Source organism: Pipistrellus kuhlii, unplaced genomic scaffold (assembly GCF_014108245.1).
Source record: "Pipistrellus kuhlii isolate mPipKuh1 unplaced genomic scaffold, mPipKuh1.p scaffold_m20_p_1, whole genome shotgun sequence".
NCBI classification, from domain to species: Eukaryota; Metazoa; Chordata; class Mammalia; order Chiroptera; family Vespertilionidae; genus Pipistrellus; species Pipistrellus kuhlii.
In genome coordinates, this window is record NW_023425404.1 from 19,704,701 (window position 1) to 19,719,800 (window position 15,100).

General features: G+C 42.3%; 1 protein-coding gene across 1 annotated transcript in view; it reads right to left on the reverse strand.

Moving 5' to 3' along the window:
- The window catches only part of SYNE2 (spectrin repeat containing nuclear envelope protein 2), a 304,600-nt gene that overhangs the window by 106,755 nt on the left and 182,745 nt on the right, over positions 1-15,100 (reverse strand). The window contains exons 58-62 of the mRNA XM_045579886.1: positions 8,385-8,570; positions 6,287-6,409; positions 4,902-5,084; positions 1,838-1,963; positions 109-312 (exon numbers count right to left, since the gene is read on the reverse strand). Of these exons, the coding sequence (XP_045435842.1) occupies positions 109-312; positions 1,838-1,963; positions 4,902-5,084; positions 6,287-6,409; positions 8,385-8,570 (822 nt within the window). The remainder of the gene's footprint in view (positions 1-108; positions 313-1,837; positions 1,964-4,901; positions 5,085-6,286; positions 6,410-8,384; positions 8,571-15,100) is intronic.

The window sequence follows — 15,100 nt, forward strand, 5'->3', positions numbered from 1 at the left end:
TTCCTATTGGCCACAGACCCAGACGCCACAGGTGTTCCCGGTGAAAACGACTGCCCACGTGACGCTCTTAGGGAACGCGGGCCCCGCATCGATGACAGTCACACCCACCTTCCGCTCAGACAAGTCCCTCTCGGCCGCGCCGTCATCTTCCGATGCTCCTGCGGACGGCGTTTCCTTGTCTTTCTCTAATTCCTGCTGTTCCTGCTGTAAGTGCCGGTGAAGGTTCAGTACGGAGGCCTTTAAGTCCACCAGCAGGTCTTCTTTTTTCTGGCTCAGACTCAGGATCTGCTTTTCAATGCCTTCGACTTCTCCCTGTGCAGAGAGAGGGCACTGCCTGAGGATGTCGGAGGCCTGGGCGTGCCGCAGGAGCGGGCTTCCCAGGGGAGAGGGATGGAGATTTGCCTGGGCCGCTGGTTTGCAGAGCCAGGAGCTGCTCTCCGGGACAGTCTAGTGCTGCATCCTGGCTGCGCTTCCCAACGGCCTGGGAAGGCTTATAGAATGCCCTAGCCCCTTGGTCAGCAAACTGCGGCTTGCGAGCCACATGCGGCTCTTTGGCCCCTTGAGTGTGGCTCTTCCACAAAATACCATGGCCTGAGTATTTTGAAGAAGTGGCGTTGAAGAAGTTTGAGTTTAAAAAATTTGGCTCTCAAAAGAAATTTCAACTGTTGTACTGTTGATATTTGGCTCTGCTGACTAATGAGTTTGCCGACCACTGGACTAGCCTCACCTTAGACCTTGTCCGTCGGTCTCTGGAGGCTCAGAGATGTGTGACAAGCTCCATGGGTGACTGTGATGTGTGCCCATGGTTGAAAGCCAGGGCTCAGTGGCCATAGGACTGACTGGCCACAATCCACAGGGTCAGGGCCCGGGAGCCTGCCCTGTCCCAAGCACTCAGGAGATCCGTGAGCAGACTAACGTTTGGCAACCACAGAGAGAAAACAAGGTTAGGAATCTCACACTTCTCCTATGGCTTTTGAAGCCTTCTTTAGTGTTCCTGAATCCACTTCCTTTTTCCTCACGGCCAAAGCTTCCTACCAAATGGGAATAAATAAATAAAGGTACCACGAAGTACAATGCACTATGGGAATGATAGGTGATTCTCTCTCCTTTTTTTTTGGGGGGGGGTGCGGGAAATGTGACATTTTTATAATATGGAGTCTTTGTTACATTGGGTCTGCCTTATTGAGTTCATTATTTAACAGCTGTGTCACCTTGGATTCCTCTGGTCCAGCTGTGAGGTTAAGGACCGTGACCTAGGTCTCATGGCTAGCAAGTGGTGCAACCTGGCTTTGGATATGACAGCAATTGCCTGGACTTGATGGCAGGAAAAAAGCAGCTCTCTACAATCCTTGCCATACAATCAGGCTTTTTTTTCTTTATAGAAGTTCTGATTCGAAAAACTAAAACGGAAAAACCCTTATCGTAGAGGGTCACCACGCAAACCCCCGTCACTGGGTCCCCCTGACACTGGCAGTTACGGCATAAGGAAATGCTGCTTAGGATATAGAGCTCTTCATTACAGCAGCGACCTGGTCTTGACCTCTAAAGGTCAGCCCAGACCACGTGACCCCTACCCTAGAAAGCTAGCCAGAAAGTCGGGTTGTCCAAACATCCTGTGTTACATGAGCTTCTTCGGTATCCGAGCGAATTCAGGTCACTTTGCAGCGAGCTGAGGACTGGGACACTGGATAATGATTTTCACCTATTTTATAAAATAGGAATGGAAAGCAAACACACTCCTAAAACACCTTCAATCGGAAGAGAATCGTAGGAAAAAAAACTGTACTGTCACAAAGGCTTCTAGGCACCAACGGCTTAGCAAATGGAAGAAACATACCTGTACCTGTGGCACAGTCTGGTCTGGTGACATATCTTCAGGGGAGAGCTCAGCTGAATAATCATTTAAGATCTCCTTCAAGTGGTCCATCTCCTCATCACATTCATTAGTCTGTTTTATGGCTATCTATAAAAATAAATCCCAAAAAGAAGAACCTTTGTCACATCTAAGGAGCAGATCAATGGTCCGCTTCCAATGTCCAGTCCCATCACAAGTTCCAACCAATTACAGCAAACATGCACCCAGACAGGTTTCAACAGGAAATGGTGGCCTTGCCCAGCGGTGTGGCTCAGTGACTGAACCAGGAGGTCATGGTTCGATTCCTGGTCAGGGTACATGCCCGGGGTGGTGAGCTCAATCCCCAGTGTGGGGCGTGCAGAAAGCAGCCGATCAGTGATCCTCTCTCGTTACTGATGTGTCTATCCCTCTTTCTCTTCCTTTATGAAATCAATAACAACATCTTTTTAAAAAGGAAAGAAATGGTAGCCTAAATATAGAGGACAACATTGGCGAAGCTAGCACATGACCTTCATGCTCTACAGTTGTGGGCACCTGGGCACTGCTTGGCGTACAGACCTAAGAAGACACAGCCTTGCTCTTAAGTATTGATATTTCCGGTCCGCTGGGATTATTCTGGAAAGCATTTTATGGCAGGCTAATAGAAATTTGCTGCGCTTTACAAAATCACTGATAGTTGCATATGCCATTTAAATCCGCTTTTCATGTGAGGCTTTCACACAAATCTACTGAGTCAGAGCAGAAAGGGCATGTAATGCGAGACATGAAAAAGTTTCCCATTCCAGCCACGCCCTTACCCGGTATCCACTGCGATCAGTAAGGCACATTCTATGAGCAAAAGGTTGAGGGTTCGAGAGCCGTCTGCGAGTTGGCAGAATAAAGCAAAACTAACCAGAACAATAGTTGGAATCTGGTGTTAAGGGGGCAGCAGAGCCTGAAGCTGATCATAAATAATGTGATCAAAGTATGATGAAGGGAAGAAATGGACTTCAAAAGCAAGTCCAGGATTTCCTCGGCAAGTTTCACAATGAAGCAACACGTCTTTTAAACTACAAAGTTTCGGGCCCACACAGAATTCTTCCTTGTATTTTCTTTAATATTTAACCATACGTGTAGCTGCCGGCTGGAAATGAATAACTATGCTCGCTGCACACACCTGTTCCCCAGCCCTCTCTAACGAGCAACATCCCATTACTCGCCCCGAAAGCGATTTGTCTCGTTTTCCACAACGAGGGCACTTCCAAATATCTAAAGCAGGAATTAAAATAAATGGACCGTATTCTAATGCTTTTCAGTCTCACAGGCTTACTGAGCTTTGAATCATGAGATGACATCTGATTTCCACCAACACAGGAAGGTGGGAAATTTTAGCAGCACAGTCTGATCCCTAATTTGACACAAAAAAATAATGTTGTCTTCTATCTCCCTCTCTTTCACCTTTTGAAGAAGCCACTTTTGAGCCTAGCGAGGACCATTATTTTCTTTTACTGACCAGGAAGCACATAAAATTGAAAGGAATAGATCAAATTTTATATATCTCCTGTCCGGGTGGCTATGTTGGTTAGAGTGACGTCCCGATACACCACGGCTGCAGGTTCAATCCCCGGTAAGGGCACATACAAGAAGCAATAAACGAATGTATAAAGAAGTGGAATAACACACTGATGTTTCTGCCTCTCTCTCAAAAGCAATAAATAAAAACATTTAAAAATCTTCTATGCTGTTCTGGTTTCTTCTATTTATATTCCTGGCCACGAGTCTTGGTTGATGGGAGCGTTTGTCCCAAGGTTGTGGGTTTGATTCACATTTAGGGCATATCCCTAGATTGCAGATTCTATCCTCCCAGCCAGGGAGCATAGAGGAGGCAACTGATCAATGTTTCTCTCTCTCATTGCCGTTTTTTTGTTTGCTTGTTTGTTTTTTCCCTCTCTCTCAAACCAGTAAGCATATCCTCAGGGAGGATTAAAAAAAAAAAAATAGTACACTGACTGCCAGAGCTTCTTCTCCCTGGGGGTTGTAGGAAATAAGGTCAGCAGATCAGTGGCCAGGCCAGAGAGACTAGAGGAGTTAAGCCTCCGTCTAGAAATGACAATTCCTTAGGGGAACACAGAGGGGCCACCTAAATGTGAATGAAAGTGAAGAGGGAGGCAGAACACAGCAGGTTTCTTCTTACAATTAGGCGGTAGTTGGGGGAAAGGGAAAATAAACCTCTCCTCCTGCCCCTGACTCATCCACAATCAGGAAACGCAGGAGAAGGCCATCCTACCAAGGGGACTGAAAAACGTGTGTGGAATTTAAGTCTCTTTAGCAACTTTCTGTTCTTGTGAGAGTGGCTGTTGAATAGAAATGCAATTTCTATCTAATGATGATGCCTGATGAGACTGGAACGCAAAACAAATGTAAGGGGGCGGGGGAGAAGGAACTTCTGGGGCGAGACTGGAAGAGGTCATCCCTTAGAAGGAAGAGACTGGAATCTAGAAACTCAAATGCTTGTCCCCATTTGTGCACAAACGAATCCCAACACAAACGAACTCGGTGTTCTTTGAGCAAGTCGTCTACCTTCTGACACTACTCTCCTTCCAGATGAACATAAGATGCATCGAATACTTGAGAATAAAACAGGCAATGAATAGGAAAGTGACTATGATGAGAGGAGATTATTATGGGGATGACTCCCGCATGTGTCTGTCGGCCTCATGAGATTGCAAGCGCTCTGCTCAAGTTGGAATGTCTTCCCACGGCATTTTATCCACGTAGGCCTTCAATAACTGGAGGATGGAATTAAATAGACCGTAACTATGCTTTAATGTCTTCAACCAGAATAAGAGTAAGAACTGAGAAAATGACCTTGGCCCCATATGAGCAAGAAGATACACACGCGTACATCAAATGGGTAATAGCATAGGAGGAGGCCCAAGAGAATTAACCCAGGCAGCACCTTCCTGTCATGGGAATTTGACCTCCCCAACCACTAAAACTGAACACAAAACCAGTTTCTGCTGAATATGCTCGTCCGATAAGCTGGCTGTCCTCAAAAACTACTCACCTTTAATAGCTCATTTTGCTCCTGAGTCACATTTTCCAACAGCTTTATGTCTTGTAAAAGCTGATTTGTTCGCTGAAATACAGGCAGGGGTTTCATTCTCGTCTGGGGCAGCCTCAGTTTCACTTGGTAAGACATTATTTCAGCAATGGTTTTCTTCATAGGGTGTATATTTTCAAGTATGACCTTAGTGATATCAGACAACATGGTTCACAAGTGAAAACGAGGCCACCGCAAAGTCTAATTACTCAAAATTATAATAGTGTATAATTTATTCTCTATAGGTCTGATTTTTAAAACATTTCCTTAGCTCACATTCAAAAGGGTTACAATACCACTTATGAACTAGTAGTTAAAGTTCTTAGGAAAGAATGCCTGAGGCAAGAGTCACCTCCTGGTTCTGAATTATGCACATGGACTACCCTTTCCTTCCTTCTCTCCCTCCTCCCCAGACACCCCCTGTAGAACTGTTGTTGTGCTCTGTGATTTGTCACCGGGCGGTGAGCTGTGTAGCAGCAGGTACTGCACGCACGCGCTGTCACAGGAGCCGCACCTAGCACGGGCCTCCCCACAGAGTGAGTTCCCCAAAAATGCTTATGAATGAGCAGCACTGTCCTGTCAAAAGTGATACATCCCAAAGGTGTCATTACTTTGCTTTAATGACACCGGACCCACAGAAACGTGGATATACTAATCAATTCATGAGAGGAGATTGTTCACTTTGCAAAGTACTGCCTAGGCATCCTTTCATTGGGTCCTCACATCTGCCCTGGGAGGCAGGTATCAGACCTGCCATTTCACAGGTGAAGAATCTGGGTCACAGAAGTTGGAAGACTGGAGCTGCGGTCAGATTGCCAAGAGCAGGGCTGGGATGAGAACCCAGTCCGCCTGACCTCAGGCACATGCTCCTAACCACTGGGCGAATCACCATCTGTGGGCTGGTTAGTGCTCGGGGCTCTATGTACATTGGAACTGCCCAATGCAATAGCTGCAATGCCAGAGTGCAGATATGAAAGACAATCCAAGAAATGCTAACTCACAGCTCGGAGTCACAGAGCCAGAAAGGAGCATAGTTGGGGCTGGAAATCAGCTCTCCAGACTTAGAGTCTCAAGCTACTTGGACTATTAAACAAGAGTTTACTTCAAAATTTCCAAACCTTGAAGTTTTTAGAAGCAATGAAATGAAAAAAATAACCTATAGGAAAAGTATCTTCATATAGGTAGTACTATATGATTTAAGATACGACTTTTATAGTCATTCATAGTATCTCTTGCAAAGTTACTGTGCTATTACTGTAGCAAGACTACATACTTTTTATTACATACTATCTAAAAATAAACATTGTAAGTGGTATGAGAAAATACTTTAAATAAGGATCCATGCTTACCTCCCCATGCTTGAGATGTTCTTCTGGTGAAAAATCAAATATTTCTTTTGATAACAGAATAGCTTTGATTTTTGAAACTCTTTTCTCCATTGATTTTAACTCAGTTTCAATAGCAACCACATCCTAGAGTTTCAGAAACAAAAACACTCATGCAGTATATGCTGTAGGTTAATAATCTATACGACACAATTTATTGCCATTCATTTTCTTCTGATATTTAACCAAAATATGTTTGCCACTTAAATAGCTCTTAAAAACTAAACAGGTGCTACTCAAATAATGTTGATTGTTTTCAATAAAAAAATGTTACTCTACTAACAGCATACTACACTACAAAGCATTGCTTACCGATTGTTGAACTCATAAAGCCAGTTTTCAATTACTTATACTGTGGGAACAAAAGTGCAGATGCTTCCTGATTTATGATGAGGTTATGCTCTGATAAACCCATTGTAAATTGAAAATGTGGTTAAGTCGAAGATGCATTTAATAAACCTAACCTACTAAACGTCAGAGCCGACTGAGCCTTAAACATGCTCAGCATACCTACATGAGCCTACAGTTGGGCAAAATATCTAACACTGTAAGAAAACTAACTGGGAGGGGCAGTCACTACCACTGCTCAGCATCACAAGAGAGTATCTTACTGCATGTTGCTAGCCGGGAAAAGATCAAAATTCAAAACCTTAAGTATGGTTTCTGTTGAATGTGTATCCCTTTCACACCATCACAAAGTCAAAAAAAATCTCACATGAAACGATTGTAAATTGGGGACCGTCTGTAGTGTACATTTGAATTAAGTTTTAAGCAAATCCTCCATGATCTATAATCTCTTTAGGTTTATCTTTGGAATGTGTTTAAACACTTGAATACAAGTGGGCCTAGCATTTTATACATTCCCACCACTTAACGTAAAACGATAAAGTCACCCTTGGGAACGGAACACACAAGGAGCTGGAAAAGGGACAGGGCTTTCCTGCAAATCCCCGAATGAGCCGTTGCCAGTCAGAGAGTCCCTAACTACTTTAAAACTTACTCCCATTAATTTAAACAATAGGTCATTTGTCCGGGGGTTATTCTCTTATCAATGTCGACCTCTAGAACTTGGCCAAGCATTTTAAAGTGAAAATGCTGAGATTTGTGCTATAAGATAAAGCCCACATTTTGAAGTCCACTCCCAGTAAGAGGGCCTTCAGATCTTTCCGCCAGATCTCAAGGCTGATACACCGCAGCAATTAAAAAGTTAAGCTAATAGTGAAGGGGACAGAAACAGCTACACAGAAATAGACAAAATATAGCAGTTTGGAGCCATTCAGTATAGGACAAAACACAACTATAAATGAGTAAAGCAGTAAGTATAGTAACTTTATAGTAATATATCCAAATTATAAGGAAAAGTTAAATCATATTGAAATTGTTATCTGCACCTTATATTGAAAAAGGTATGTAAAAGTATAGAATGCATTTTAGAATAATTCCCATAAAAAATTGTAGAAGCATTTAAAACCTTTGGAATATGCATCTCTAAGAATATTTAATGTTATTATTCCATGAGGTTACCTAAGTGTCGTGTAGGGAATGTAATTGAGAAACAAAAGATAAATAATTAAGACTGACTGTTCCTGCTTTTGCTATGGTAATTAATCCTTAAGTAAACACCGCATTATGTTTCAAGCTAAAATAAATAAAGTTATTTAAAAATCCTGGGGCTGGCATATAGCAGTCCCTCAATAAATATTTGCTATTGGTGAAGATTTGTGAGGTTATCGGTTTTAATTACCTCTTTGCTAATCTTTTACCTCAACCATATCTCCTCTTAGATAAAGAGAAAACCCTGGGCTTATTTGATCAGGATTCTTCCCTTTAAGCAGTCCGCTTCTGGACTCAGAAGGTGGATATGATTTTTTGTTGTAGTTGCATTAGAGGTTGCAAAGTCAAATGAAATATAATTTAAGAAATAAGAACACACATGAAAGATAAACAGTACCAGATCAACGTGCCTCCCTATAATTAGTGGTTGATTAGCAGAGTAACTCTAATTTACTCAATGAAACATACATTAAAAATAAGAAACCACATCTCCAGAGTGCCAACTCACATAGGCCATTCGCTGGATCTGGGGCAGGCTCTCCATGATGTTTTGCTGTAAAGCTGCCACCTGACGGCTTAACTCTTGCATGGACTGTGCTAAGTCATCAGTTTCAAAAATCACTGACAGGTCTTCTAGATCCGTGAAAATGGAATGCAAAAGATTGTGCTTCTGTTCTGAATCTTCCAAAGCCATCTACATAATGAGAAACAAACGGGGGTGGGGGAAACATTAAGACACTATTGTTGTTCATTATTTCCTCTAGATGTGTGAGATCATGTGATCCAAGAAACACCCTTGTAAGAACCAAAACTGAGTCAAGCTAGAGAAAGAGAAGCAGCGATCAGACTCTCAAACCTCAGAGGGAAGATTGGGGGGTGGGGGAGAGGGGTAATGGAGAGAGATCAACCAAAGGACTTGTGTGCATGCATAAATGCCTAACCAGTGGCCATGGACAACAGGGGGTTGTGGGCATATATTGGGAGGGGTTTGGAATGGGAATAGGGGGATGAGGACAATTATGTGATACCAATTATGTGATAATAATAACAAAAAAGACACTGAAAGTTGATTACAATTTAAATCCGAGATCTAAGGCTCATTTGCTTCCACATTAGAAACTCCTGGTCATTTCCAGTTTCGCAGTAAGACACTGAACACTACTGCTGACGGCCTTTTGAGAGTCTGCCGACCAGGCTGACCAGGCTGACAGCGGAGGCCACTTTGCACCACATAACCCTTCTCTCCAGCCGTCCTTCACCATGAGGACCAGGAAAACGCCCTGTAGGCCATCTCTCTGGAATGTGGAACTGGGGCTAATAAAGCCTTTCAGGCTCTTCCCAATGGGTGGGACTGCTAATTCTGGGAAGGTGGGTTTGAGAGGAATAGCCGAGTGGGGTGAGGGCCTGCCAGCCCTGCCCAGTGCCAGTGACCTCAGGCCTCACCACAGGTGCCGCGGCTCCCTCAGGCATCCCCAGAGCATGTGCTGACCTGAACAACTTGATGCTAAGAGACCTTTGTGCGATATAATCAAACAGGAGTGAAAAAACACCCATTTATAGAACTTCTTTGACATTCCTCCTTATAATGTTCTGTCTTTTAATGATTATTAAGGCTCAACTTTCAAACTTAAGGATTTCAAAATATCTCAGCCACCTACTGGAAATGTTCAATCTGCTAACGTAGTCTTTAGGTAATTCCATTAAAAAACAACTGATATGGGAAAGAACATTTACTTATACTAGAATTCCAATTATAAGCCTCTAAATGTAATCAACTTACGCAGAATGCTTTATTGGCCTTATTTAAAATCCTAGGAGGAGAACATTAAAAAAACACACAACAAGACTGAAAACCCCAGTGCTTTATACCAATAATACTATTTAGAAAAGCATCAAAAAGCATAAACTAGCCCTAGCCCATTTGGCTTGGTGGATAGAGCGTTGGCCTGTGTACTGAAGGGTCCCAGGTTTCTCTCTCATCGATGTTTCTAACTCTATCTATCTCCCCTCCTCTTTGTAAAAAAATCAATAAGATATATTTAAAAAAATAAACAAATAAAAAAAAAACCCATAAACTACTTAGGGATAAATTTAACAATTTATAAGCAAGACCTGTACATGAAGACTACCAAATACCACTGAGAGAAATTTTAAAGAGATAAAAGTAAATAAAAAGATATTTTATGTTCCTGGATTAGCACAGTCAATATCATTAAGAGGTCAATTCTAGCCAAATTGATTTACAGAATAAATGCAATCACACTAGAAATTGCAACAGACCTTGTAGATATTAACAAGCTGATTCGAAGATTTAAATAAAAATGCAAAAGACCAAAAACAAATTTGAAAAATAACTAAGTTGTAGAATGTACTCTACCTGATTTCAAGACTTACTGTAAAGCTATAGCAATCAAAACTATCTCCTTGGTGAAAGAATAGACACATAGATCAATAAAATATGAGAGCCCAGAAATAAACCCACATACATGAGGTCAACTGATTTTCAACAGGCATCAAAGTAATTAAATGGTGCTCTCTTCAACAAATGGTGCTAGAATAACTGGATATCAGACTAGAAAAAAAATGAACATAAATTCTTGCCTTATACAAACATTAACTTGATCGTGGATCTAAAGTATGTTAAACCATTAAATCTCTAGAAGATAGAAAGAAATCCTTGTGACCTTGGGTGAGATTTCTTAAACATAACACAAAAGAATAATCCATAAAGAAAAATACTGACAAATTGGATTTCATCAAATTAATAACATTTGTTATCTGAAAGACTATATGGAGAGAATGAAAAGAAAAGCCACCACCTGGGAGAAAATATTTTAAAATCACTTATCTATTAAAGGACTGGTTTCTAGAATATTTTATAAATAAGTCTAACAACTCAATAGTAAAATGACAGAAAAAATTTTAAAATGGGCAATAAAAAAATTGAAATAACACTTCAAAAAGAAGTGTAAAAATGTTAAAAAAAAACAAAACAAAAAACAAACACACACATGGAGAAACTCTCAAATACATAAATCATTAGTCATTAGAGAAATGCCATTTAAACTACAATGAGATACCACTATGTCACCAGAAAGGCTAGAATTTAAAAGACAGATACTATCAAATGCAAACCAGAATATGGAGCAATTAGAACTCACATTGCCAGTGGGAATGAAAGATGCTACAGCCATTTTGGAAAACCATTAGGCAGTTTCTTATCGAGTTAGATATTTACCACAAAAACCAGCAATTATACTCCTTGGTATTTATCAAATGAAATGACACAAAAGCATATGTCCACACAAAGATTTAAATATGAACGTTCACAGCATCTGTGCGCAGAAAGGCCTGAGGTAGGAAGCTTCTAAGTTGGCCCACAGTGATCACTTCCTGGTATTCATGCTCTTATCAACACTGGGCTCAGTGATTCTTTTCATTCTCTCCATATTGTCTTTCAGATAACTTCCTCTCTGAAATCAATAAATTTTTTTCTTTATTGATTTCAGAGAGGAAGAGAGAAGGAGAGAGATAAAACATCAATGACGAGAGAGAATCATTTGATAGGTTGCCTCCTGCATGCCCCTTACTGGGGATTGAGCCCACAACCACGACATGTGCCCTTGGCTGGAATCAAACCTGGGACCCTTCAGTCCGCAGGCTGATGCTCTATCCACTGAGCCAAGTCGGCTAGGGCGTTGATTTACTTCTAATAAAACACAGCAGAAGCAAGGAGATGGTGTTGTTTCCAAGATTAGAGTCTAGAAAGGCTGTTTGTCTTAGGAGATCCCTCTCACTCTCTTTAAGGTTGCTAAGCCAGCTGCCATGAGGTGAGGCAGCCTTGTGGGGAGGCCCGCACGGCTGTGCATGGAAGTGGGTCTGAGGAGGCCTATGCATGAACTTGGATGTGAGCCTTCCGACCAGCCCACAGCCATGGCCGACACCTGGGCTGCTTCTCCTGAGAGACGTTGAGTCAGGGGCACTCGGGGAAGCCATGCCTGGATTCCTGACCCACATTAACTGTGAGATACTGAGTGCTTGTTGTTTTAAGCTGCTAACTTCTGGAGTAATGTGCTACACGTCAACAGATATCGAACACATGCACCAAGACATGAAACAACTCAAACGTCCATTACCTGGTGAAGGGATAAAGACATGGCCTATTTCTCCATTACTGGAATACTGTTCAGCAATCAAAAGAATAAAGGACCACTCTAGCCAGTTGGCACAGTGGATAAAGCATCAACCTGCAGACTGAAGGGTCCCAGGTTCGATACCCATCAAGAGCACATGAATCTCCAGTGTGGAGCGTGCAGAAGGCAGCCAATCAATGATTATCACTCATCATTGATTGATGTTTCTCTCTCTCTCCCTTCCTCTCTGAAATCAATAAAAATAGGTAAACAAAAAATTAAAAAAAAAGAATAAACGACCTATAAACCTAACAAACTGCATGAGCCTCAAAAACATTATGCTAAGTCAAAGAAGTCAGGTACAAAATTCTACATACTATATGATTCTATTTACAGGATGTTGTACAAAAGGCAAAACTACAGTAGCAGGAGGCAACGAGTAAGGGGTGACACACGCTGAAGGTGGGGGAAGGGACCGCCTGCGGGGGTGCGTGAGGAAACTCCTTGGGGTGACGGGGAGGTGCTGGCATTGGTGGTAGTGGTGGTTACATAACTGCATGCCTTTATCAAAACGCATCTAAAAAATTCATCTAGCTGTGAATTAAAACAGGTGTATCTTACTAAATCTAAATTATACCTTAACTTAGTTGATTTAAAAAAAATAAGTTGTTTTCCCATTTTTACAATGAAATTTATGTTCCTCTGATTCTTCATTACAACAGCAGTCTTTGGCTATATACAGTATCTTTAGGTTATAAAAACCCATCTTAACAAATACACCCCGCCTAGAAAGTTACAGTGCAATAGAAACAGACTTTTAAAGCTTAGTTGAGAGTTTTGATACCGTTAAGAGTCATTTTAAAAATTATTCCTGGTAATGCTAGAAAAATGTAAAAGTGTACCCAAAAAGAAGAACAACTATTTTCAAAACAGGGATAACATGGGGTATTCACACCTGAGTAGTTATTTGCGACTTATTTTCCGCTGGGGGATTAATTCGGGTACATTCTTGGGAAATCAGTCTGCATCTCCCCTTCTCCCTACTTCTAAGCTCATAAACTAGAGTTCTCTCAGCTAGCTCACAAAGGCCAGCAAATGAGAGATGCTTGCACACTTTCACATTTGTGTCAGCAGGAAGCAGCAAAGCCCAAATGCTTTGGCCTGAGTTCACTTTTGTACAGTGTTTTGTTTTATTTTTAAACTTACAATAAACATTTGAGGGAAAAGGCATCATTTCTCTCTTTTGTCTTTGCAACCTCCTTAATACGTTGAAAAACACAGGTGATTTAAAATAAAGGGGTATGTGGAGGCAGAATCACAGGCAAGGGGAAGAAAAGAAGCACATGGGTGAAAATGTAGCATCTCTGTAGTTATTCCCTTAGGAGTACTTAGTGGTAAAACATGCCAACATATCTGAAACACCAGGGAGGTCTGAAGGCAGTTGTTCACTTAGGAACACAAGGTGCTATCTATCCTACAGGAGTTGGATCAACTTTGAGGTCTGATTACTCTAAAAGTTATAGAATAAACTTTTTCCTGAGAGAGTCTTACTCATGGCTAATTAGTATGAGAGAAGTGAAATATCTATCTTTATATATAAAAGGCCAATATGCAGAGTGCTCCCCTCAGTTCAACCGGGAGACCAGGAGTTTGATCACTCACTATGATGTGTGTTGACCACCAGGGGGATGGTGCAGAATGAAGAAAGGACCCTCTGGAAGCTGGCAGCTGGAAGGCCCCGATCAGCCCTAATCACTGGCCAGTTATAGGGACCTCATCTGTGCATGAAGTTCGTGAACTGGGCCTCTAGTCTACATATATATATATATATATATATATATATATATATATATATATATATATATATATATATATAACCTAAGTGACCGAACAACTGGTCGCTATGATGCGCACTGACCACCAGGCGGCAAATGCTTAATGCAGGAGCCACGCCCTGGTAATCAGTGAGCTCCTACAGCCAACCTCCCACGGTCTCGATGGGCCCTGATCACCGGCCAGGGGGAAGGACCCCACCCATGCACAAATTCGTGCACTGGGCCTCTAGTGTGTGTGTGTGTGTGTGTGTGTGTGTGTGTGTGTGTGTGCATGTGTGTGTGTGTATGGCTAATATGCAAAGTGTTCCCTCTGGGGTTCCACCAAGACACTGAGAGTTTGATCACTCGCCATGATGGGCACTGACCACCAGGGTGCGGCCCAGAATGAAAGAAGGCCCTGGCTGGCAGCTGAAAGGAAGGCCCCTGCCAGCAGCTAGAAGGCCCTGATTGGTCCTGATCACTGGCTAGGTCTAGGGACCCCACCCATGCACGAATTTCGTGCACCAAGCCACTAGTGCCTTCATAATCAAACTGAAGTCAATACTTGGCAGCTGGAAGATCTCACAGCCATTGCCCCGAATAGAAAAATACTTCCACTTGTGTTGTCTCTGTAAGCCAGCAAGGAGACAGGGCCCCTGCATAGCACCCGGACAGGAAATCTGGAACCACAGCATGCTAAAATTAGTGGGAATAAGGGACACGTTGGTTAATGCTGTGTAACTAATTACCACACACTCAGCAGCCTCAAAATTAAACAAATTTATCATCTTGCAGGTTCCATGGCTCAAGAGTCCAGAACCAGATTGGGTGGGTGTTCTGCTCAGGAGGTTACAAGGCTGCAATGGAGGTGCCATCTGGAGCACGTGTTTCTCCTTCAAGTTCATCCAGGCTGCAGGCAGAACTCTGGAGTAAAACTGAGATCCCAATTATCTTGCTGGCTGTTGACCAGGGGTCACTCTCTAAGCTGCTAGAGGCTGCTCTGGAATCCTAAGCCACGGCCCTCATCAGAAGGCAGCTTACTTCCTCAAGCCAGCAGGAGAATCTCTCTCCATTCCATTAGACCAGGGAGTCTAATGGCCATATAACCATGATTAATCATGTACACGTGAGAGTGAGTGTCCCATTACCTTAGTAATATGATAATGTAACCTATTCGAGGGAGAGGCCACCTCATCACATACTCATATTCCTGCCCACACTCAAGAGGCAGGTTTTATACGGGTCATGTCCACCAGGAGACAAGACTATCGGGAGCC